Source organism: Bubalus kerabau, chromosome 15, assembly GCF_029407905.1.
Source record: "Bubalus kerabau isolate K-KA32 ecotype Philippines breed swamp buffalo chromosome 15, PCC_UOA_SB_1v2, whole genome shotgun sequence".
Taxonomy (NCBI): Eukaryota; Metazoa; Chordata; class Mammalia; order Artiodactyla; family Bovidae; genus Bubalus; species Bubalus kerabau.
Window position 1 is genome coordinate 1,988,565 of NC_073638.1, and position 24,538 is coordinate 2,013,102.

General features: G+C 33.1%; 1 protein-coding gene across 2 annotated transcripts in view; it reads right to left on the reverse strand.

Moving 5' to 3' along the window:
• The window catches only part of GRIA4 (glutamate ionotropic receptor AMPA type subunit 4), a 678,251-nt gene that overhangs the window by 38,437 nt on the left and 615,276 nt on the right, over positions 1-24,538 (reverse strand). For both annotated transcript variants that reach the window (XM_055547461.1, XM_055547460.1), the window contains exons 11-13: positions 19,406-19,776; positions 16,867-17,065; positions 10,573-10,820 (exon numbers count right to left, since the gene is read on the reverse strand). In XM_055547461.1, coding sequence (XP_055403436.1) covers positions 10,573-10,820; positions 16,867-17,065; positions 19,406-19,776 — 818 coding nt within the window. The remainder of the gene's footprint in view (positions 1-10,572; positions 10,821-16,866; positions 17,066-19,405; positions 19,777-24,538) is intronic.

Below are 24,538 nucleotides of genomic sequence, written 5' to 3' on the forward strand. Positions count from 1 at the left end.
CTGATAAGACGTGTGAAGGTTTTTTATTCTGCTATTACATTTGTATGTGGGTATTCAAATAACCATTATGCACAGATGGCAAGCTGGTTTCTTAATCCTGTTAAGTTAAAAAAATATAAATGTATAAAGAAAAGAGGATTAAAAATAGGTGGGGGAGGGGTTTCCTTCAAATAAATGGAACCCATTCTTTTGAAAGAAAACTCCCCTCTTACCTTAGTCCTGGAGCTGGTTAGTTCTCCTCTGTCCTCCTCCTAGGGGAGAAATACCCAAAGTTAAACAATAATAGAACATGGTCTTGTATTAAAGTCAAGTTCAGTTCTGGCGGGTCCTTTTCTCATGTCTCACAAGACACTACCAACTGTCTGATATACTGGAGCATTCACTGAATTGAACTTAAGATCCATTTAAGGATTAAACCAACATTAGCTTTGTAAGGGGGACAAAATTGTCTGCTCTTTAGTCTATTTTATTAGAGCTCCAATAAATTGAATACTGATTTAGAGCAAAGTAATTTATGGAAGAGCATTGATTTGTTAACTTTCATCAGCTGGAGTGAATTATGTAGGGTGTACCATGAGAGTACCTAGAGTTCCCCAGGTAGGGAGAGGCATGCTGTGATGTTTCAACCCATTTCCCTGATGTTCATGTCTTTTGAGGGTTTAATGATAGTGCTAGAGGCAACATCATATTTGGAGCAGTACTAAATCTGATATGAACTAGAATTATTGTAAAAGTGAAAAAAAAACCCCTTAATAGGTCATTAGATTGGAAGACTAAGAAAAAGTCTGGGAGATGAGTATGATTGCAAACTATGTGATTTAATTTTTCAAAACAGGGAATTGTAGGTAAGATAAATATGGGATTTTTTTTTTTTTTCTTAACGTGTCTATCTAACTAGGACTCTTAGCTTCTTTGGAGAGAAACAAGATAGCATAGTGAAATGAGCATGGATTTGGTAATTATACAACAATGGGCTTCTATTTCAGTTCTATCATTTCTCAGTTATTTGACTTGAATTTCAACAACATCATCTGTCCAGATGAAGATACCAAAAAATATGTTCATATATGTATGCTTGATATGTAGTAGATATTAATTTTTTTTCTTTTCATTTATATGGTCTCTGATATGGTCTTTTTTTTTTTTTTAAATTGGAGTTTTTGCTGTACAACAAAGTAAGTCAGTTACACATGATATATTTTTTTCTTACTTGAATGACTTCATCTCTTCAGAGACCACTGTCTAATTAATTGACCTTAGAGCCAATTCCTGAATACCCCTTGACATAATTTCAGGGATAGTGACTGGCTCCCATAAAAAAATCAAATACCAGACAGTTAATTAAATTCTGTGAGACATGGAGGAAAGTGGAGACCAAGAATGAGCCTGAACCCATACAAGATCATGTGCTATTGTTATTTAACTTTGGGTAACTTATTAAAATTCTTTATCAAGTAAAATGACATCAAGTGAGAAAATGGATGTACTTTTGGAAGCTCAGGTTGTCACAATATATTCCAGAAATATCAAAATGAAGGATGTTGTAGCTGTTACTCAAATGGCTATTATGAATATATGCAGGGAAAAAACACTGTATGGAAGATTCTGTATTATACGTCTATTACTATTACTACTTATTTAGCATTAGATTCACCCTATGATCTTTAATCACTTTAAAGTTCCATAATATTTCTATGGCACAATAAAACTCTTGCAACTACAAATATGCACATTTTTCTCATCCTTAGAAACTTTAACGTTATTTCTTTAATGAATATTCTAAGAATGGCTCTTTTGACAAACCTGTCTTTATCCATTATATTCTATAAATTCTAAAAAAAATATACAGAAATACTTTCCTTTTTTTTTGAAAAAGATACATTCAGAAATCATAAATATATGCTATAAATATAAAAAAAAGTATATTTTATGAAACACCTACTTCATCCATGGAGACCACTTATATGACAGAGTTTTGACAGAAATACCTTTATATTCCAAATAATCTGAGAATCTATGAAAAAGAAAAACTGTAGGTACACTGCCAGGCTTGGTTACAATCACAAGGGCTGTGCAGTCTTCCTGCTTCAGGGCATTAACTGATTGCTATTTATGATGAAGGAAAAAAATGGAAAAGAAATTAAATAGTAATAAAGCTGTTTGGGGATATTATGGTGCCCTTAAAAATCAAAACTCTCAAGTATTACATACTGAAACAATACAGGATACTATACTATATAGATCAATTTTTTAAATCATATCTAGATATGGAAAAATATGTTTCATTCTTAAAAGACAAAGAAAGTCCTTCTACATACATGTGCTTCACTTTAGCTGTTTTACTACCACTCATATAATTCAAAGGATTTTGTCAGATTTGCATATTGCCCCAAATTTGATGTCAGTATCTAATTTTAAAACTCTATAATTATACAAGAACTGTGTCTCTCTGGTTCTCTCAGAGAAGTGGTTTCCTTAAATACTTTTCCATTTCACATTGTAGACAGACTATGATAAAAGCAGCTATTTACTTAATTAGTGAATTACTTAATCCCAAAGCCTAATGAGCTTCTATTGAAATTCTGGGAATGAATTTCCCCTTAGTGTTATTAAGTGTCCACCGCTTCAAAGAGGTATAACAGAATTCTTTGGTTGTTTTCCTAAAGACAGTTCAGGACATGACCCAGAATCTCAGACTCTCAAAATGAGACAGGAATTTAAATGTCACTGTCTGTACTCTCTGAGATGTGAGAATCCCTTCTATTTGAACAATTTGGGAAACATAGCCAATTTCCCCCCATTATTTGAACCAATTTTAATTGTTGTAAAATCTTTCTTTGTGTTGACCTGAAACCTACCTCTGTCTAGTTTAGTTAACTTAGCAGAGTTTCTTTAGTTTATAATATGAATTAAATATTATAATTTCTTGAGCTCTTACATGGGTATTTTCAATATACCTTGAAATTATCAATATTAATGAAACCAGAACATAGAATAATCATAGAATCTATTCAATAACCTTTCAAAGTAAACTATAATTATAGTAAAGAGGTTTTTTATTGTTGTTGTTGTTGTTCTTTTCCCATAAGAGCACTGGAGAGAGTCAGAAGATCTCATTTCCAATCTCAGCTGTGTGGGACTGTGGGCAAGTCACTTAACATCTCTAATTTATGTCTTCCTTTATAATAAAGTGACATCATAAGAGGGTTAAAAGGAGCAGGTAAAAAAAATATATATATATATATATATATGTGGTTTGAAAGCTATAATGCTGTATTTTTACTAATATTATTTCATTTTTGAAATAGCCTGACCAGCAATTTTTAGAGTTATACATTAAGCTAAATTCAAACATTATGTCTTAAAAGTGAACAAATTAAAAATATTAAATGATAGACTAACTGATTCTTTGCCTTATATTATCATTACTTTATCATTTCATAGAAAGTAATTCTTTTTTTTTTTGTTTGTTTGTTTTTAGTCTATGCCCTTCATATTTACTCTGGAAGACAATCAGGTCCATTTTTTGGGGATCCTGTTTACTTCTGGCTAGCCTAGCCTCAAACATAAGCCAAAGGTTAGCATATTGATGTAGGGTTCTGAATATTTGTTTAATTTTAAGTTTTCTATTTCTCATGGTTTTAAAAAAGCATTTGCTTTTCATGCTAAGTCAGTAGCAATGACTTTTTGATAATACTTTTTCTGTGGTCCTAGTTACAAGCGCCTAAAAAGAGAGGAGACTAGGGACTGGGGATCTGGTGATATCTTCTCTTATTTACTAATAGTATTCTAGCCTGTTACTCTATCGAAAAGGATGTTCAGAAGTTGCATATCTCTCAGCTCCAAATATGAAATGACTAGGCTTCCATAATAGCAGAGGGCTTGCAGATAGTTCTTGACAGTTTTTATATAAACTTGCATAGTAAAGCAACAATGGAGAGGGGTCCATTTACTCATATTGCTTTTGAAAGTGAGTTGCTTGTGTTACACTTGTTTGATTGACTCCAGTTCGATTTTTATTTTGGCAAACTCCCAAAGAATTAACACTTAGAGAAAACATTGAATTTTTACCATTTCTGTAAAAAAAAATACTTGTGCATTTTCTTCATTGAGAATCTTAGAGAAAAAGCAATATAAATAAAACCATGGTTATTTCAATATGATGTCATGATTTTGGTCAGTAGAGTTTAAAACAATAGATTTCTTGCACATTTTGGCATAGTATACTTTGAAAGGCACAATTTAATGCTAAGAATATTTTTAATGCCTTTAATGTTTTTTTCATTGTTGAGTTGTGTGACGGTAAAGCAATGTGTTGAAATGGCTTTACAAAGTTTTTCAAAGTGTATTTCATTCTTTAAGTGAGTCCTAACAATATTTTAGGTTTTCAGAAAGTATGGTACCTATTCATTTAAAATAAACTACTTTTAATCATGAAAGGAGAAGGCAGTGGCAACCCACTCCAGTACTCTTGCCTGGAAAATCCCATGGACGGAGGAGCCTGGTAGGCTGCAGTCCATGGGGTCGCGAAGAGTCGGACATGACTGAGCAACTGCACTTTCACTTTTCACTTTCATGCATTGGAGAAGGAAATGGCAACCCACTCCAGTGTTCTTGCCTGGAGAGTCCCAGGGATGGGGGAGCCTGGTGGGCTGCCGTCTATGGGGTCGCACAGAGTCAAACATGACTGAAGCGACTTAGCAGCAGCAGCAGCAATCATGAAAAAGCCATTTGTGGTATTAATGGAGGATAGACAATGTATTCATAGTATTTCTAACTTCTGTTTGTATAATTATTATTTATAAAATGTTCTTGGAGTCAATATAATGTCATTTATGAGAAGGTTTGAGGCCAGGTGAGGTATTTTGGAGAGTTGAATGGTGACTTTCTATTCAGGTGTTGCCAGGTGCATATGATATTATGCTTGTAGCAAAGCTATCTCAAATGTATGTTATATCATTTTGAAAACAGAAGTTATAGGACTGAGTTTTGGGGAGAAATAAACATTTATAAAATAAACAGGTTACAGTTTCTTATTTCTACTTAAAACAGAATATAATTATAAACTATAGTCTTTACTATTTTCCAGTTCATTTCAAATGACTGTCAAAATATTTTATCTTTCTTCTCTTACATATGAATAAGAAACCAGTACAAACAAACTCGGCTGATATTATCTTAGCTGAACAGACCCATTGTTCACTTGCTTTCTTGTTTCTCTGTGTCCCCTTTATAACCTGAACACTAATACTGCAATTCTAGAAACCAATTCTTATAGTGAGATGATCCATAAAGATGAGTGACATAATATGGAACTTGTCCAGCTATTAGACATATACCAAGAGGAAACACATCCACAGCATATTTATACATATCAGATTATGAACTTTGGTCTTAGAGACAACTTTATGTTTCCTAAATATATATGGCATATATAACTCAAGGTTATAGATTCTGCACTTATATTAGTTGTGAATTAACCTGAATTTATAGGATATAGATATTCTTTGGGGGAATTCTTTATACTTAAGAGTATTTGTTTATAAGATAGTAGTGTGGGATGAAAGAACAGCAGTGTGGAATTCTGGCTTTTCACTGCACTGTCAAAATGGAGATTTAGTCTTAGATCTCTTGTTAAATCAGTTTGTGAAGGTTTACCTTCTTTTTTAGCAATTTTATCTTGTTAAATTTAATCCTCTATGAAGTAGTATAAACTAAAACAGCCACATATTATTCACTTTTCTCAGGCAAGTTACTAAAATATAGCTTCTAAATGTAATGGAGAGCTGAATATTGGATTTAGAAACACAGCTGAATATTGAATTTAGAAATGGTTAAATGGTGTTACCTAGCTAGCCACAAAATAACCCTAGAGAGAACAACTTGAAATCTATTTGGTAAATTCTCAGTTGGAACTCAACAACCATTTGTTGAATAAATTGGCAAATGAATGAAGGCAAATCATATTAGCATTTTTTTAATAAGCGGGAAAAATGGAAAATGTTAATGCTTGATGAATTTTAAAGAAATGTAGAAAAATGCAAGATTTTTTTCCTTTGCATGGGAAGTTGTAATTTTAATCATCTTTTAATTGTAGGAAAGAGTTAAATGAAAAACCTAAAATTTTAAATGGCAGTGGAAAGTTTTATGTTTCCTACTGTACTCAGTATCAAGCAAGAGAATGATGGAATGTATGAATGCTAAAGAGGAGCATTTCTCCCTGGGACACATTTAACACTGATACCTTTACCATGTGAATGTGAAATACTTGGTATTTCCACATCTCCAACAGCAAATAGGGTAAGTGCTTAAGCATATCACAGCCAGGGGGAATTGCATGTGTTTGTATGCTGAGAGGTGCTATTGATGTCTGTATGAGTGCATTTTTCTAATCCCTAGGCTAGGCTATCAGACTAAGTTCCAAAACATAAAGAGATCATAAGAACTAAGTTTTTGTGTAGCATTTTTAAATATGTCAGTTATCTGTAGCATTTTTTTAATATATGTTATCTGTAGCATTTTTAATATGACACCAAATAAAATGAAGGATATTTATAAATGAGAATTTCTCTCTTTTCCCATAATAGTTAAAAAAAAAAACCCACAAAATTGTGTACTAATCTCCTGTAATTCATTTCCAGAAAACAAATTAAAAGTACTTGAGGCCGAGTACTAATAAGTACTCAGCTTTAAATTTCTGCACTTTTAAGTTTTACTAGTGTCTACCTTAAGTGCTAAAAATTGACTTGTTACTAACACCAAAAATAGACTGTGATTTTATTCTTACAATTTGAAGAAACTCCTCCTTTCTAAACTTTCTAAGAACTCCTGAACTGATGATTAAATATGTCCCACAAATTTTACATAGGAAAGCGGTTGTTTACAGATAATATATTTTTCACACATGAATTTAAATGTTAAATTGAATATATCTGCTCTAAAAAATACTCCAAAGTGGAAGAAACATAATTTGGCATACAGAGAACTCTACCTACTCTGATACAGATTTAGAATTGAGCCAAGTGTCTGATGAGGGCAATGACTGTGTTAAACATTCAAATAAAAAGTCCAATGAAGATGTGCCCTGCTATTCCCATTCTTAGTACTTCGTCCCCTCCTGCCACGCTATTACTGTGGGGGTTCTAAGTTGGCTTCTTTCAAACTAAGCATGATGTGCTTGGTTTCAAAGGATCAGCTCCCAAGTCCAACTGGACCTCTTTTCCCTCCAGATTTCAAACACTGATGAAGTTCTGAAGTTCTTTTGGGGCTGCTTTCTCTTGGAAGACCCTTTTTTTGACAGATCATTAGTTTATACTAGCAACAGGTCCACAAATACTACATATCTTTAGAGAAGGCAACCTGTGAATGGGGATTATAAGTATTGAATAACAAAAGTAGAGGAAATTAGTTTTTTCCTTTTTAAATTTTATTTTTAGTTGCACTATGTGGCTTGCAGGATATTACTTAGTTCCCTGGACAAGGTCTGAACACGGGTCCAGGGCAATGAAAGCAACAAGTCCTAACCACCAGACCTCCAGGGAATTCCCAGAAGACTAGTTCTTTAACTTGACTTCAAATGTTAAGGTCAAGTATACACATTCTTACAAAGGCCAGGAGAATTCTGAAGATATGATCTACTTCTAGGTTCCCTAGAGGTACTTGAAGATTCCAGATACCATGAATATCTTTAAAAAGGGTATTTCTCATTTAAAAACCATGTAATAGCCAACAAATCTGTATTAACTAAATTATGATTCACTCTAAGGAATCTTTAGCAGTTTACTTATTGCATGGCAAAGTTAAAAGTATAGAAAGTAGTGTAATATAGATAATATACAAAAGAAAGTACTATTTTGATAGTAAAGTATACAACTTTACTATGTATACTTATACAGAAGGAAGATTTTTTTCCTTTTCTTAAAGTCTCATGTTGCCCATGAATCAAAACAGCAGCATTTGAAAGAAAGCCATAATTAATGACAATGAAATAGACCAGTCTCACTGTATCCAGAACTATTAACCCAAAAATCTGGTTAAAAAAGATCTTACAGGAAAATAGACTTACTCTTAACTGAACAAATAAGGAAGAAAGCTTTCAAAGATACTTTGATTCAGGTATACCCTCTGGATTTTGCTCTAAGGACTGTGATTCTTTTGCATTTTATTTTTTATACAGAAGCTGCCTATTAGTCCATCTCTACATTCTTCTCTACGTTAGTTTCCCTGTTTTGAAGCAGAAGGTTACTGGTTGAATAAGAACAAGAATTTAAGCTTAATGAGCCTCCTACTCAGTAGGGCGAAGTGTGAAGGAGTGAAGAGGTGTGGGTAAGGTGAATGCTGGTTAGCCCTCAGTGCCTTTCCAGTATTCTCAAAGGCAGGACAAAATGACTGTTTTTGTCTTGCAGGGGCCAGCTTGCTCAGGAAATTGTGGCATGTATAAAGCAAAGCACATAAACAAACTCTTCACCCAGGAAGCTGAGTTTAACAACTGCCTCATTAACAAGATCCAGGGAAAGACAGGAAAAGCAGGGGGAGGCCAGAGCTGATTATTATACAGTTCTAGACAGATGAAGTCCTTCAGCTTCCCCCCAAACAATCCCTGTAGTGTGGATTTGACAAAGTGGCACATTTAAGACGGGAACACTGTTGCTATCAATGGGAGTCCGGCGCACCAGTATCTGTAGGCCAAATTCAGTCCCTGGAACTTGCCTTTATCAGTAGACACAAGACAGAGGACAAGGCAGCCACATCCACAGAGAATTAACTAAGAGCAAATGCTACATCCAGTGAATGCAATCAATAGTCTGAACAGTGATCTACATATCAACCACCATAGCTGTCTCCCTTTGGGTTTTTTAAAAATAATTTATATTTTGTACTTTTGTAGTTACTATTTTGATGGAGATGTATTTGCCACATGGCCTTACTGAGATTACATCTTTCTTATATTTCATTAAACAAAATAAACCCTTTAAAGACCAAATATCCTGATGCCTGATTCTGAATAGCTAACATGTTTTGGGGTAGAATTTTATCATGGATAATTGATTTATTTATTTTGATATTTCACAATTATTTATTGATCTATACTTTGCCCAGCATTATTTAAGAACTACAGATTCCTCTGTTATAGTTGGAGGATTCCCATGGATAATTTATGTTGGACTTCCCCCTTGCACAATTCTCCAGCTTCACATGGCAAGTATGTTTAAATAAACCTGACTTCAGAATTGCCAAAGTTTACACTCAAATTTGTCTTTACTGGCTAACTTTTTTCTATCTCTTTAAAAACCATCCCTTTTGAACATAACATGAAACCACTCTCTAATTGTTACAGTGTTGTTTACAAGCACAAAATATTGGTTTAACACAACTTTTCAGTACTAGTATTTGTTTCTTATATTTGTCTCAACTCCTCCACCATCCAATACAGACACCCAAAGCACTCTTCAGTTCCCCCTTTGAAACCAATCATATATTATTATATCGTTTTCACTCTTAACTAGGCAATAGTACAGGTCTTATTATCTTAATTTTCCAAGGCTTACCAGAAACATCATTTCTCAAGATCAGGTTCTTGGTTAATTCCTTTAGCAAAGATTCTGATTTCCTCTTGAATCTGTGCTTTGTATGAATCTCTCCTAAACAGCACTGAGACCAGAGTAATTTGTCAGTTGTCACTTTTGACCCTGGCTTTATTCTAGCCCCAGTAACCAAAAAGCAGCCTTTATTACTTAAGGAAAATAGGAAACACTGCCTCCTGGACATAAACATGTGGATTTTCTATGTCCAGGACCAAAAGGGTAAAAAGGGCAGGTTTTACCAACATTTCCTTAAGAATTAAAGTGCCACTTTAACACTTGTGGGCTATTAACCACATGTGTGATGCTTTAGTCATAAGTCATATTTTAGGGGTTTATGTGTTAACAATTTTGCATTGTTATTGGGTCTAATTTTACAGATCTTACTTACGCCACACTCCCTTTGCAACAGGTGAGAGTGTGACTTGAGTAAGCACCATAAAATCAGAGCCCAGTTTTCCCTCCTGCATTTTTAAATAAATGTGATTTGCAAAGTTAGCATCAGTACAACATCAGGATTTTCTAAAAATATAATGATGTCATAATAAATGAAACATTGAAATGGAAAAAAAAGTGTTTTTCTAGAAGATGTTGATTTCTTCATAGAAACTAGTGGGCAGGCGTAATTTTAAAAAATAATGAAAAATGTAGAATTATTACTGACACAATGAGAATGTAGATTTCAGTGACCAAAAAAAGTTGATGAGATATAGAAGCATATGCTACCCATGTTTTAGGCCCACTGGCAGCAGCTAGTGTTCAACCAGTTTGGTTTTTATATGGCCTTAAAAGATATATGTCGATTATGATTAATTATTCTAAAATAAAAAAAAAATTACCTGGTTGTTGACCAAAAAATATGAAATGGAGAGAAAGAAAAACAAACAAACATACCATGTTCACACACAAAACAAAATAATTATCTCAGGGACATCAGGGAAGGTGGAATACTATAACAACACATGTTATATTGTTATACTATTCCACCCACCTTAATGAGGAGCCCTTGGGCGTTGCTACTCCATAGCCTTTTGAATCCAGATTTCCTCCAACTTTCATTGTGTCACATGGCTTTCGCTGCTCAATGTATTCATTCATAGTGGACTCCAGGAGAAAGGCAAATTTGCCCTTGGATTTTCGGACACGAGCTACTCCCTCAGCTGTAGTCCTAGTGAACACTGATGGCTCTGCTGATCGCATGTAGGTCCACATCTTTTCATACACTGCTATTTTTGATCTCTGGAGGAAATTAAAATAAAATTAAATACAGGAAAGAAGGGAACAAGATGTTAATATTGACTGAACTGGAATCAGGATAAAGCCTTTTATATTACCCCCTAATTCCAATTTGTCATAATTAGAAAACTGCCTTTTACCATTAAGAAAATCAATGAAATGAAAGATATTTAAAAGTGATATTTGATGAAAAAGGTACCTCATGTCATAATTACCCTAGTTAACTGCTTAAAGTACAACTTATTGTTTTTATAAAATAATACATCCATAGAGAGAGTTGTACTGAATTATAGCAAACAAGGAGGATTGTTATATTGTTTTATTTTTATATTTTTCCATGTCTCCAAGTTTTAATGAGAACCATTCTAAAAAGATACATACAAAATATGCAGTTCCTATCAAGTCAGAAGTTGAGCACCAAAGGAGGAGGAGAAATCTGCCCTAGTTTGTAAACCAAATATCTATAAAACAAGAATCAAATTTTAGGTCCACCAAAGCATTTTGAGACCTTTTCTAACAAAGTGTACAAATAGAACATACATTAAACTTAAAGAGAAATGATTCCTGTTTTTCCACTTTCTATTTTGGAAAGTTAGTTTTTCTAATCCCTTGACTTCAGTAAAGAAACTTTATTTTTTTTATTTATTGGCTCGATCTACACTGCTTTTTGTACTTAATTTATTCAATTCCTTTTGTGGGTATCTGCATTTATATTAAATTTTTTTATCCACACATTCTTTTTTTTTAATTTGAAAATATATCCAAGTGAATGCAAATGTCCCTAAGGATGTGTTTAATAAAATAGAAAAGCCTGAATCCTGTTTGGTGTTTGTTAATACAAAGATATGCACAGACTTTTATCTGGTTTAGTTATTTTTGTTCAATAGCAAAGTGGGGAAATTTTGCACCTGGATTAAAACTAAAAGCAATGGAGATTTCCACCAAACTTGACTCTATGCATGAGGCCAAATTCTGAGTATCGTGTATACTTATTTAAGCCAACTTTGTTTGGTTACCAGAAGATAGAATCCAACAAGAAGCAGATATTCAATAACTGACAAGGAACCTGAATAGCAAACTTAAGAATACATGTTCTGGGCAAAAGCAAATTACTCAGATGATTGATTCAAAGTGGTGTTCAAAATTTTCACTTCATAAGATGGGAATTTAGCAATCAATAAACCTATACAATAAGCCATACAAGATATTTGCATATGTAAAAAATCGAACTCCTGATATTTTATGTTAATATACATTCAGATCATATTCAGATAATATCAGATGGCAAATAGATATCCTGAAAATTTTCAGGAAATAGAACTTATTTATTTCAGGAAATAGGTATCTGAAATGTTTTTACATTATTAACACTTAAAAATATCTCATGATACAGAGATCCTGATATATTTGTGTACGTGTGTTCAGGTAATGACAGGTTTCTTCTCGCTACAGAAATCCTCATATTAGGAACATTCTATGCCAACTATATTTCAGTTGCAAAGATTCTATGTGGTTCCAGGGCAGAAGATTATCTGAATTAATAAGATCCACTAGGGAGGCCATATTGCCTGGCCTCATTCATTTCATCTCTAATAATGAAGTTCTCTTCCAGAGAATGAACTATTCTATTTTATAGTGAGTTCCAATCTCTGAAAATCATAAACTCTCTGGATTACTTAATCTTGTCTTTAAACATCTATTCTGGTTATTTCAATTTAGAGACTTGATGGTAAACATCTATCAGCCAAATAGTAATACATATATATATATATATATTTTTTTTTTTTTGCTTCACTGTGTATACTAAATTGAAACTAGAAGAAATAAAATCTGAGTATTATTTTGATCAAAATTTCTTTAAAAAAATTTAAGAATACAAGAATCATGCTTGTTACTTGCCAACTTTCTTATTATTCAGTATCTCGTTACAGGAACAAGAAACAAGTAAACAAAACTAACACAGCAAAATGGAAAAAAGAAAGATTTTAGGGCTTGGTAATTATGCAAGTAATTTTACAATATAAATGCAACAGAAAATTAAAGCAAATGATTTTTGTAAAGGAATAAAATACCTTTGTTATTGATATTTTATTGTAGTCCATTCCCATAATATTAATGTGAGGAAAATTACTGCTGTATTTGTTTAAATCATATTGATTACATATACCATAAATGCAAAAGAAACTAACTCCTTTAAAATCCTGAAGAAAGAGGAATCTTTAGTGTAATTATGCTTAACAGTTCTTATGTATCAGTATAATATAAACTAGGAATGATGAAAGAAACTCTTTATAAAAAAAATTTACATGGTGTGTCACAATGTTAGTGTTTAAAAATTCTGATTCTGATTTAAAAGGGGCATGGTTTAGAAAAAATCAAATCCACATGGAGGAGAAGGTGAAGTGGGAGAATTCAAGAAGTAAAGCACTGGAAATAATATTGCTGTGCCTTACCTGTCACTGTAAGAGGGTGTTGTTAAGGAACGAGGGCAAGGTAATCATTATAAATTTGATAAGACAGGCTAAACTCAGGAAATTTCTGCAGACCCAGCAAGTTCATAAATGTAACGATAATAGCACTTTTAATATCTTCATCTTCAATTGTAAAGATCAGGTTTGGGGAGTGAATATGCTCAAGGTAATAAGCAAAGGTAATATATCACTATTTTTTAAAATCATAAAATTAATGTCAGTTTCATCTTTATTATGAAACACAATATATGGGAAACTATTTAGTTTAGAACACTATTTTGTTATTTAAAATAATTCTTGGAGATTTAAAAAATTGCTTTCTTTTTAATTTCTCAAAATTAAGTATTTTGCCATTTCTGCTTTTAATATAAATATAAAAATGTCATACACTGTAGTTGATATTTACGTTGTTATCATGTGAATTATTTCCTGCTTTTAGTAGCTTATGCAGCAAGACTGAAGTTCCAGTAAGAGCTCAACAATTCACTATGATCATATTATAACAACTGAGATATTAATCTGCCTCATTTATGCATTCATAATTTCACTGATGACAAACAGGCACAGGATAAAATTGCACTGAAATGAAAATCAGTGTGTTCAAATCAGGTATAATGTAAAAGTGCTTTTACAAAAGCCAGTCATTAAGTGATAAACACAAAATTTCTTTACATGCCTTTGCTGCTGCTGCTGCTGCTAAGTCGCTTCAGTCGTGTTCGACTCTGTGCGACCCCATTAGACGGCAGCCCACCAGGCTCCGCCGTCCCTGGGATTCTCCAGGCAAGAAGACTGGAGTGGGTTGCCATTTCCTTCTCCAATGCATGAGCGTGAAAAGAGAAAGTAAAGTCTCTCAGTCGTGTCCGACTCTTCGCGACCCCATGGACTGCAGCCTACCAGGCTCCTCCGTCCATGGGATTTTTCCAGGCAAGAGTACTGGAGTGGGGTGCCATTGCCTTCTCCTTAAATGCCTCTATGTGTATGCTTAACAAGGTGCACATAACAAGAGACTTATCAAGTTTCTTAATGGGGCAAAACCAAGGCAATAGTTGAATTCAGATGTTATTTTCCGCTTGGTTTAAATCTTTTCCCAGAACAACGGCAACATTTTTTGAAGTCCTGAGTATAGATAACTGCCTGAGGCAATTTAGTGAAGCTGACAGATGTACCATTACTGTGTTCCTGTAAGAAAACATTTTCATAGGGACGAAAATACCTTTCATGGTCTATTTCTTCAATCTATCAGACAAATAGTTTATTTAAACCAGGTCATTATGTATGAGAGAGGAGGAAGAACACAGGGTAGGAAATGAATGAGGTTTTTATCAGAGAACTGAAATTTATGCATTCCTGGAAGTGTGCTTCCAGAGAAAATGATTTTCTTGCCCCATTTGGGTTCAACTTTTCTACAGCATAAATACCTGTACTTATGAAACTCTTTCAATTTTAAAATTGGAATTGGGTAGGATAGAAAGGACATAGGGCAGGGTGACTGAACAACTTATATGGAAGACTCTGTGTCTAGGAAGCAGCTTTCTTTATTCCTATATTTTTAGTCAATATATTCTCTTATTTACCTCATTAGTTTTTTAAATTTGAGAAGTTTTTAAAAATTCTATAAAGATTAGAAATAATATTTTCAATGTACTTGATGACAAAGAGATTTACAGCGAGTCAGCTTTGAAATATTTTCAGGAAATCACTCTGATGTTTCTTTTCTCCTTTTTCACTCAAAGCAGAATGATGAACTTATAAACATTTGCTTTATTTACATGAAAACCAGCCATCATTTTTCAGTAAAATGCAATGAATAGAACAAATTTGTATACTATTTATACTGATTTTTAGGCAAATCACTACATTTTACCTACTTTCTTTTGGGTGAAACTTTAATGACAACCCACTCCAGGATTCTTGCCTGGAAAATCCCATGGACAGAGGAGCCTGGAAGGCTATAGTCCTTGGGCTTGTAGAGTTGGACACAACTGAGTGACTAACACTTTCACCTTTTAGATTTCTAGCAAGGTTTTGAAGTTATGCTCAAATGTATTAGAGCAGTATGCTATTATATTAAGCTTTAGATACTGGGATGCACTTAGTAAATTAAAAAAGTTTGGCTAATTAAGTTTATTCATAGCATATGGTTAATAAAATATATTGTCATGACTATTGTTTACAGTTTTAGAAAAATCTACAAATACTTTATAATTAACTTAAAATTTTATATCTATTTGTAATGTTCCAAATTGTTGACAAATATGTTCACTGTCTGTTTTTTTCTTTTTTAAAAACACAATGTGCAGGGATGGGTTGGACAGTTTTAGAATGATTTGCTGTGTTACATCAGTGATTCAGTTTTACATCAGTGATTTAGTGTTACATCAGCATTTATAGTATATAAGAATACTATAATTGAATTTTTTTAAAAAAGAGAAATATCTTATCAAAATTCAAGTGCATGAAACTTAAGCCTGGCTTAAGGAGTAACTTGCAACCTGAATGAGAAAACAATAAATGTATACATTTAAAATGAAAGTATAATTTCCCAAGTACTATATATTAGTGAATTTGCTTTAAAGGGCTTTCATTAATTTTACATAATAGTTTAGGAAATAGTGAAATATATCTTGTCCTCTAAATTGTTAAATATCTAGTCTCTAAGCAATTGATGTTTAATACTAATATAAGATGCAATTATTACCTAGCTAAATATCTGTGAATATGTTACCCTTACTACTTTTTAGTTTTTTGGTTCTGAAGTCACAAAATGAACCTTTATCTCTGATCAGATATTATGAAATTTATATTTCTGGATTTAAGTAAAACAAGAGTAAAAGAGATTCTCTGATCAAAAAATTCATCCTTAGAGTGGCACTAGGGGCTGAAAACCAAAAACCTCCAAAATACTTGCCATCCTGATGGCAAGCCAAAGGAATCATATCCATATGTGAAATGCAATTATATCAGTTTGAGCAATTTTATCTGCAAAAGCAGAGAAGTCAGCTCAAATGAAATACCACACAATGTTTTACAAGGGTGCTAGAACTTAGTAGTTATTGTTCTCTTTATCTAGTGAGAAAGCAAATATATTGCTTTGAAATCCATTGTTACAGAATACATTATGGAACAATAAACCTCATATAAGTACTATAACATGCTATTAAGGATTTGATACTCAAATGCAGTAAGGTAATTGTATTTTTTTTTATGCCCTGTTTTCATTTTTATGCTCTAAGTCCTAAAGCATAGACAAATCCAAATCTTATCAGATAAAGTATCATCATGGCATTATCTGGAAACTTTGGGATGAATTATTAAATAAAGTTTCTTTATTTAACTTTTTTGCTGTTACTTTTCCTTAGTGAGGGTCCCTCTTGCAATGTGAATAAATCAATAGGCTTTTGCAACTTAAAATGACTAAAATCCAAGTAGAAATATACAGCATAGCTATGGTTAAATATAGCAGTTACCATTGTGTTTGCAAAGCCTATAATAGCTAGAGCCCATAGTATAATTGTTTGCAAAATTGCTTAAATTTCAAAGTTATGAACATTTCCTTTTTTGTTTTCCCCTCAACTTACTCTGAAGAATTCTTTTGTTGACCCTGAATCCAGTGTTCCGTAGGCAATTTCTGTTTGTTTGGCCAAATCTTCTGCACTTTCTATGGGGGAGACCATTCTCTCAACCGTCAGGAAAGCAGCGAGGTTAGCAGTATAAGATGATATAATGATGAGTGTAAAGAACCACCAAACACCTCCAACAATTCGTCCTGAGAGGGATCTAAACATGGATAAGATAATGTACATTTTCCTTTCTATAATCAACATAAAGAAAAGAAATAACATTGTGTATGTTTAAAAATAATTGCAAGTGTCATTTTATGTTCTGAATAGTCTACTCAAGAATGATTCTAGTATTTCTGTATCATTTTATATCTTTCATACTATATTGAATGTATAAATGCCATTTTAAAAATACTTTTCCTTTTAATTGTTTACTTGGCAGAAATGTAGAACCAAATGCCTTTCCGTCAGATCCAGAGGAGGAACACTTGCTTAAATTCATTGACTCCCCTCTTACACTTCAGTGTCTCTGAAATTAGGATGCAGCCTATGTTTGATGAGATAAAACACAGTATCACAGTTTGATTGGCAGCACTATTATAAAATAGCAATACATCTTAACAACGGGTAAGCTCTTAGATTTGATACAAGGTGCTAGATGCTTTTGTGAGAGAACTTGTTTTTACCTTCAGTCAGAGGTATGCAAGGATAGACAGGACATATGCCAAGGTAGGGCTTGACCAGAAAAATACCTAGGATTGGTCTCCAAGGAACCATAGTTGAGAACATTTTGTTTGTTTGTTGGATAAGAATATTTCTTATCTGAGTGGAGGATGAGATATGTCTTAAAGTGCTTTCCACACTAGTATAAAAGTGTTCTCTTTGCCACTGCCCACATGAGACCAAAGAATGTGACTTTTCAATGTGCAGTATGACAGCACTGAAAACTGATGCTAGAGCTCAAAAGATGTTTTTTCTCACCCTTTCTCTGGCTATCAAGGATGTGTGAGTGAGTAGAGGAAAAGTGAGATGAAATGAATAAAAAATTCAGAGCATAGTCATAATTGATTTCACCCAATAGGACCATCGGACTACCTAAAATTCCTGTGACAACTATTTTTAAATATTTTCTTAATATTTTTCATGGCATTTCTAGCTTAAAATGCTCCCTTCTTGTTACTATATAAGTGGCACCTATTGGTTTTAACTTAGCATTTACTTAATCCTGATTTTTAAAACCATAAAATTATTACTTGATTTGTTTTGATTTCTTTTCATTAATTGAAAATTATTCAAATTCCTATGCTGGAATTTATGCACATTTATAGTGTTCCAGTAGTCATGTATGGATGTGAGAGTTGGACTGTGAAGAAAGCTGAGCGCCGAAGAATTGATGGTTTTGAACTGTAGTGTTGGAGAAGACTCTTGAGTGTCCCTTGGACTGCAAGAAGATCCAACCAGTCCATTCTAAAGGAGATCAGTCCTGGGTGTTCTTTGGAAGGACTGATGCTAAAGCTGAAACTCCAGTACTTTGGCCACCTCATGCGAAGAGTTGACTCATTGGAAAAGACTCTGATGCTGGGAGGGATTGGGGGCAGGAGAAGAAGGGGACGACAGAGAATGAGATGGCTGTATGGCATCACTGACTCGATGGACATGAGTTTGAGTGAACTCCATGAGTTGGTGATGGACAGGGAGGCCTAGCGTGCTGCAATTCATGGAGTCTCAAAGAGTCGGACACGACTGAGCAACTGAACTGAACTGGGTCATAAGGAATACAAAGTGCATTGTTGCTAAAATGTCTCTTTTTAAGAAAGATTTCTTAAAATGATACACATATATGTGATGCCAATATGTCACTAAATTTAATTCTTAGCTTCTCTTGCCTTCACCTACTTTTCTCAGAGAAATTTGGTATTTTTCTTGTAGCAGTAGGTTGGCTGCGTTTTTGGCAAACTTAACTAAACTATGTCTTAACTGATATGAGATGTGATTCCACAGATAAAACATATATAGTATTTACATTTCTGATTCTGTATACTGCTTAGCTTGTTTATGATTGTTTAGAAAATAGTATATCTGGAACCTACTATATTGACTTAGGTCTTAGGTAATTTCATGGCAGATATTTCCATTAAGCTACACAGGATTTAAGTTGAATTCAAAATTAATCCTGAAAAATGAACAATAATGACAAAACATTTGATTTTGTAAAGGAAATAACATGAAAATAAATTTCTTTTCTTAAGAATTTAGGTTTAGTTTCCACCTGTCAAGTAACCATAGGATATATTAATACTAAATGATTTTTGAGAGTTCTGATGGGTTCCATATGTTCCTTTTCCAGTGGGAAATTAACCTTTATGATGCATCCATACTTTGTGCTAATCTGGAAAAATTGGTTATGAGTATATTTAGATTAATTTGGAGGGTACAAAGTCTTTCTCTGTTTTAGGTAATGCTCTGCCTCTAGAATAAGAACATATAGAGAGAAGTTATGCACAATATTTAGAATTACTAGGGAGTTGGTGAAGAACTTAAGGGCTTTGAAACTAACCTGGGTGAAATGTCACATCCTTGCTGCATAAAAGCACCCAGGGAAAACCAGAGGCTGTTAAAGATGCCAAACTCGTTGGGAGGCTGGTCGCTGGGTCCTTCCTTCCCATCTTCTGGCTCTTCTGTGTGCCACTCGTATGGACTAAACCTACTAACCAGGAACAAGACCACGCTGACACCGATGTAGGCAAAGACTATGCACATCCAAATCTCATAGGCCAGAGGATCCAAGAAGGAAAACACTCCTGGTTTAGATTTCTGAGGCTTTTTGATCATAATAGATATGCCCAAACTCATGAAGGGCTTAGAGAAGTCAATGACCTCCTCTCGGACCAAAGTGATTGTCAGAGGGGCAATAGCAATCTCTGCTTTCTATAAAAGAAAAGACACATGAAAAAAATGTAGGTTAATAGATTCCATGAGCCATTTAGTACCAGATTGATTCACTTAGATTTTAACCTGTTAGTATTTATTCTACATGTTTGGGGAATACTTACAATAAATAAGGCCAGTGACAAAGATGAACAGTAGATTTTTTTTCATAAGATATTATGTCACTTTAATTGCAAATATATTTTTATTTGTGCTAGTAATTAGATAAAAGGGAGAGAAAAAGAGAAAGAGTAGGCATAGTAAAAATAGCTTAAACTCAAATAACTGCATTAGTCTTTAAGGGTCTGACATAGTACAGAGGAGGGCACTTGAAAGTTTTCCCATATGGCTGAATTTATGAATTTCTTAGCTAGAATTGCTTATATTTTGCAGTCTTTTCTATTTTATTTGGAATGTTGTCACTAAGTCATTACTTGGCCATTCCTTAAAATTATGAATTGCAAATTTCAAATAGCCTTTTCTTTTTTATTCCTTTCCAGTTATGAGAAAACCTAGCATGAAGCTTGTGTTTGTAAAATAGAAGAAACCTGTTGTTTGACAACATTTTTCAACTCAGAATACAAACAAAAATCTGGAAATTGGCATTTATTTCTTCCTATTCATACTTTGACTTCTGCTTTCAATTTCTAAAAAAGATTTTGGAAATGGTACATTCAATTCTTATAAATTTTATTAATAAGATACCAGCTTCCATTTTTATGTTGTGATTCTGAGTAACTTTTCTGAACCAGTTTCCATATCTCCAAAATGAAGATATTTTCTTAATGTTTACCTCATTCCATCATCGTGATTATTAAACAAATCTTAATAAAACAATAAAACATTTACTGAACAGTTACTGAGAGATTTTATGTCTATGTGGATTTAACTGTTTTGAATGGCTTCTCACTTAACCACCGTAAACAGATAAACAATGTTATGCTTATCATTGTTTTACAGATGGTTTAGAGTGAGACTCAAATTAGTTTTACACATCATAGCAGCTCTGCAATTTGAGATTGTATTTCTGTTAAATCATGCCATCACTAAAATCAAATGAAATGAAGAATGGTGAAAAAACTGTAAATTGTTACATGATCTACAAATGAGAAAAGTTTTTTGATTATTTATTTTAGAAGGAAAATATTTGGTACTAAAATGGAATCTGAAACACAGACATATATGTTCTTACGCCACTTTTATATTCACTCTATATCTCTTTAGGCCCCTGGATTGATATGATGGCCAGCAGCTTGGTACAAAGGCAAATGGAGTGTTAGAATGGGAAATGTACTCTTGTTGTCATGGTTTCCACTGAGTGTCTGAAAAGTAACTGCATATGTTTTCAAGTGGGAATAAATTTAGTTCACATCAAAAATGCCTATATATCATACAAAAGTCAGAATCATTTTTGAGAGGTTATTACTTCTCCATTATTATTATTATTTGTTTAATTTTCATTATACAGTGATATATGAAGTAGGTATAGGATATAAAAACAGAAACAGAAAATTAAGAAAAGTTATCTTCATTTCCTTCATTACTCTTATTTTTTAAATATGCCCTATCAGAAATTATTTTATGAATATTATTTTTCTTATTTTAAAATTGGATAATATAGAATATGATATTTTATAATTCCTTTTCTCAAGAGAATATGATGAGGTATTTCAACATTATTTCAACATATATAGTAAAAATAAGTCTTAATGATTGCAAATATTTTATCATGTTAAAGTATCAAAATTTACTCATTCAATTTATTTTGGGGGGGATATCTGTATTGTTCCCAGTTTTAAACAATTTATAACAATGGTGATATAAACAACTTTGAAGACAAATCCTCACATACATCTTTGTTATTTAATGCTTATTACATATTTTGCCCAATTTTTCTCCCTAAAGATCATGCAAATTTGTATTGTTATCAGCACTGTGTGAAAGCACCTTCAGCTTTGAACCCTGGATATTCCCTGTATATTTCAAGGGGATTTTTTCATTTATTCTCATTTATCTTCACCAATTTGTTAATCTCATTGTACCGACTTGAATTTTTTAAATTTTTGTAAAACAGACAATTTTACTCCTTTTATATATTACTTGTCACAATCTTCCCCACTTCCATAGGAGCTATTTTTTTTGCTCATTAATTTAAGTTTTAAATATGTTAAAATATTATTTTCCATATATATATTTTAAATATTCTTCCTAGTCATCGTTTTGTTCACATTACTTGGTTTGTGATATTTTATTTTAGTATACATGTTTTAAAATTTTGTTGTAGCCATATAAAATTATACTTTTGTATTTTCAGCCTTTGGTTTCATGCTTAGAAAAATCCTTCTGATAGTTTATGATCAACCTCAATATATACTTTATTCTAGTACCTATAATCCCCCTATAATTTATCTAGCATATTACATGATAATGTATTACAAAATTGTCCTGCTTTACCAGTAGGGTTAAATGGATGATGCTTCCTTTCTCTGATGTGAAATACCACCTTTCAAATACTACACTGTTCTGTGTAGTATCTTCTGAAATTTTTTACATATACAAGTGGCCATTAATGAGACTAAACACTTTAAAGGTAGAGAAGCATGAATAGAAATAAAGGAGCCTCCAGCACATAAAACTAGGTGCAATGGAAAGCAAACATTAGATAACAGTGGTTGACAGCAATGCTCAATAAGGACACACTTGAAATTCTGAAAGAGGCCAGGGAACAGAAGATATATCTGAGTTTTCTCTGCTAACTTTGGAGGTGTTGCATTTGCCTTGTTCCATTAGCTCTCAGTGAGTCCCAAAATTGAGAAAAATGTCCCTTGTAAGAGCTTGATAATATTTGGATTCTCAATGACTTCTGGAGTGAGGCTGATGAACCAGCATTTTATTTTATTATTATTATTTTTTTAAATTTTATTTTATTTTTAAATTTTACATAATTGTATTAGTTTTGCCAAATATCAAAATGAATCTGCCACAGGTATACATGAACCAGCATTTTAATACATACCACAAGTAATTCTTGTGTACCTGTGGTGGATTCATTTTGATATTTGGCAAAACTAATACAATTATGTAAAGTTTAAAAATAAAACAAAATTAAAAAAAAAATTCTTGTGGATGACTTCCCTGGTGGCTCAGAAGGTAAAGTGTCTGCCTACAATGTGGGAGACCCGGGTTCGATCCTTGGGTTGGGAAGATGCCCTGGAGAAGGAAATGGCAACCCACTCCAGTTCTCTTGCCTGGAAAAATCCCATGGATGGAGGAGCCTGGTAGGCTACAGTCCATGGGGTCACAAAGAGTTGGACATGACAGAGTGACTTCTCTTTCACAAGTAATTCTAGTGTTGGCAGGACATGGAATTTGCTCTGAGAAAAATCTCTTTGGTTAAAATATACATACATAAGTACAGTAGGGAACAGGAAAAGGCCCTGGAGCAGTTTACCACAGAAGATCCTATGAGGAATTTGTTGCAGTGTGCAGTAGTGACAGGCAGAAAGAACCTGAAAGTGTAAGGGAGGTTTTGAGCTTTGGGGTAACCACTTGGTGGTGTGCTGAGATCACACCTAAGTGTCTGGCAGGTAATCTATTCTTAACAATTACAGTAACAAGGTTTGCAAAGGATAAAGTAAAAAAAAAATAAATAAACGGACTCAAAGTTAATCATCTTGCTGGCTTTGTTGAGTAGAAGAATATATACAGAGTTTTACTTAAGGCCTGTAAACTGAGAATTCATGTGTGCATTAGCAGTAAGAAAGGAAAAACAAAGTAGTTGAGAGGCAAGTAAAGGCTTTGCAGACACCAGAATGGAAAATATCAAATCTGTGGAAAGCATATGAGACATGAACAAAGATTCTTTTTGGGAAAAAATTGGACAACTCAAGTGGTAAAGATCAGATTATTTAAATCCTTGCAAACTGGCTGAGGAATCAATAAAGAGTAATAACCATTATGTTATCTTCTCTCTCTGAGAACAGCCTGACTTTGTGACTTTCTGTGCCATGTGACACATGTACCAGTGATACAATTTTGTTGTTTGTAATTATACTACTCCCTTCATATCACTTGTTTTCACTATTTAAACAATATTCTCCCAATAAAACATCACCAAGAACACTTGCAAAGGAGTGATCCTGGGTTACCAACTTGGTAAGGACTCCAGAGGAGAGATATGTAACAATTGTAGAAAATAACTGATTAGTTATCTGGTCTGAAATTAACTGACAATTCAAGAATGTGTTTTTGAGATGAGATACTCAGTAGTGTTTTCTGAAGGTAAATGAATTAACCTAGGCACTAGGTTAGTGTTCACATTTAAAATCTTAAAATTTAATACATTACCAACAAACACATGCTTTAAGAACTCTTTTTCTTTGAGAATTAAAGCTCAGTATCAAACTGTTGATGAACCCAGTGGTAAAATACTTTTTTTTTTTTTTTTACTTTTTTTTTTACGGGAAGAACCTTCTTTATTTTTATTTTTTTTTTCCTTTTTTTTTTTGAATTTTATTTTATTTTTAAACTTTACATAACTGTATTAGTTTTGCCAAATATCAAAGTGAATCTGCCACAGGTATACATGTGTTCCCCATTTTGATTTTTTAAGACTGAAAATTTTGTTTTCCTCATTTAGGGCACCTAACTAGTCAGCAGTTCTTTCAAATGACTATAAAGCTAACAAATTGCTTTTTAATGCCAAATAATTTCCTCTTGCTGCTATAGCTGTTCTGTGCAGAGAATGTTCATTTTTTTCATG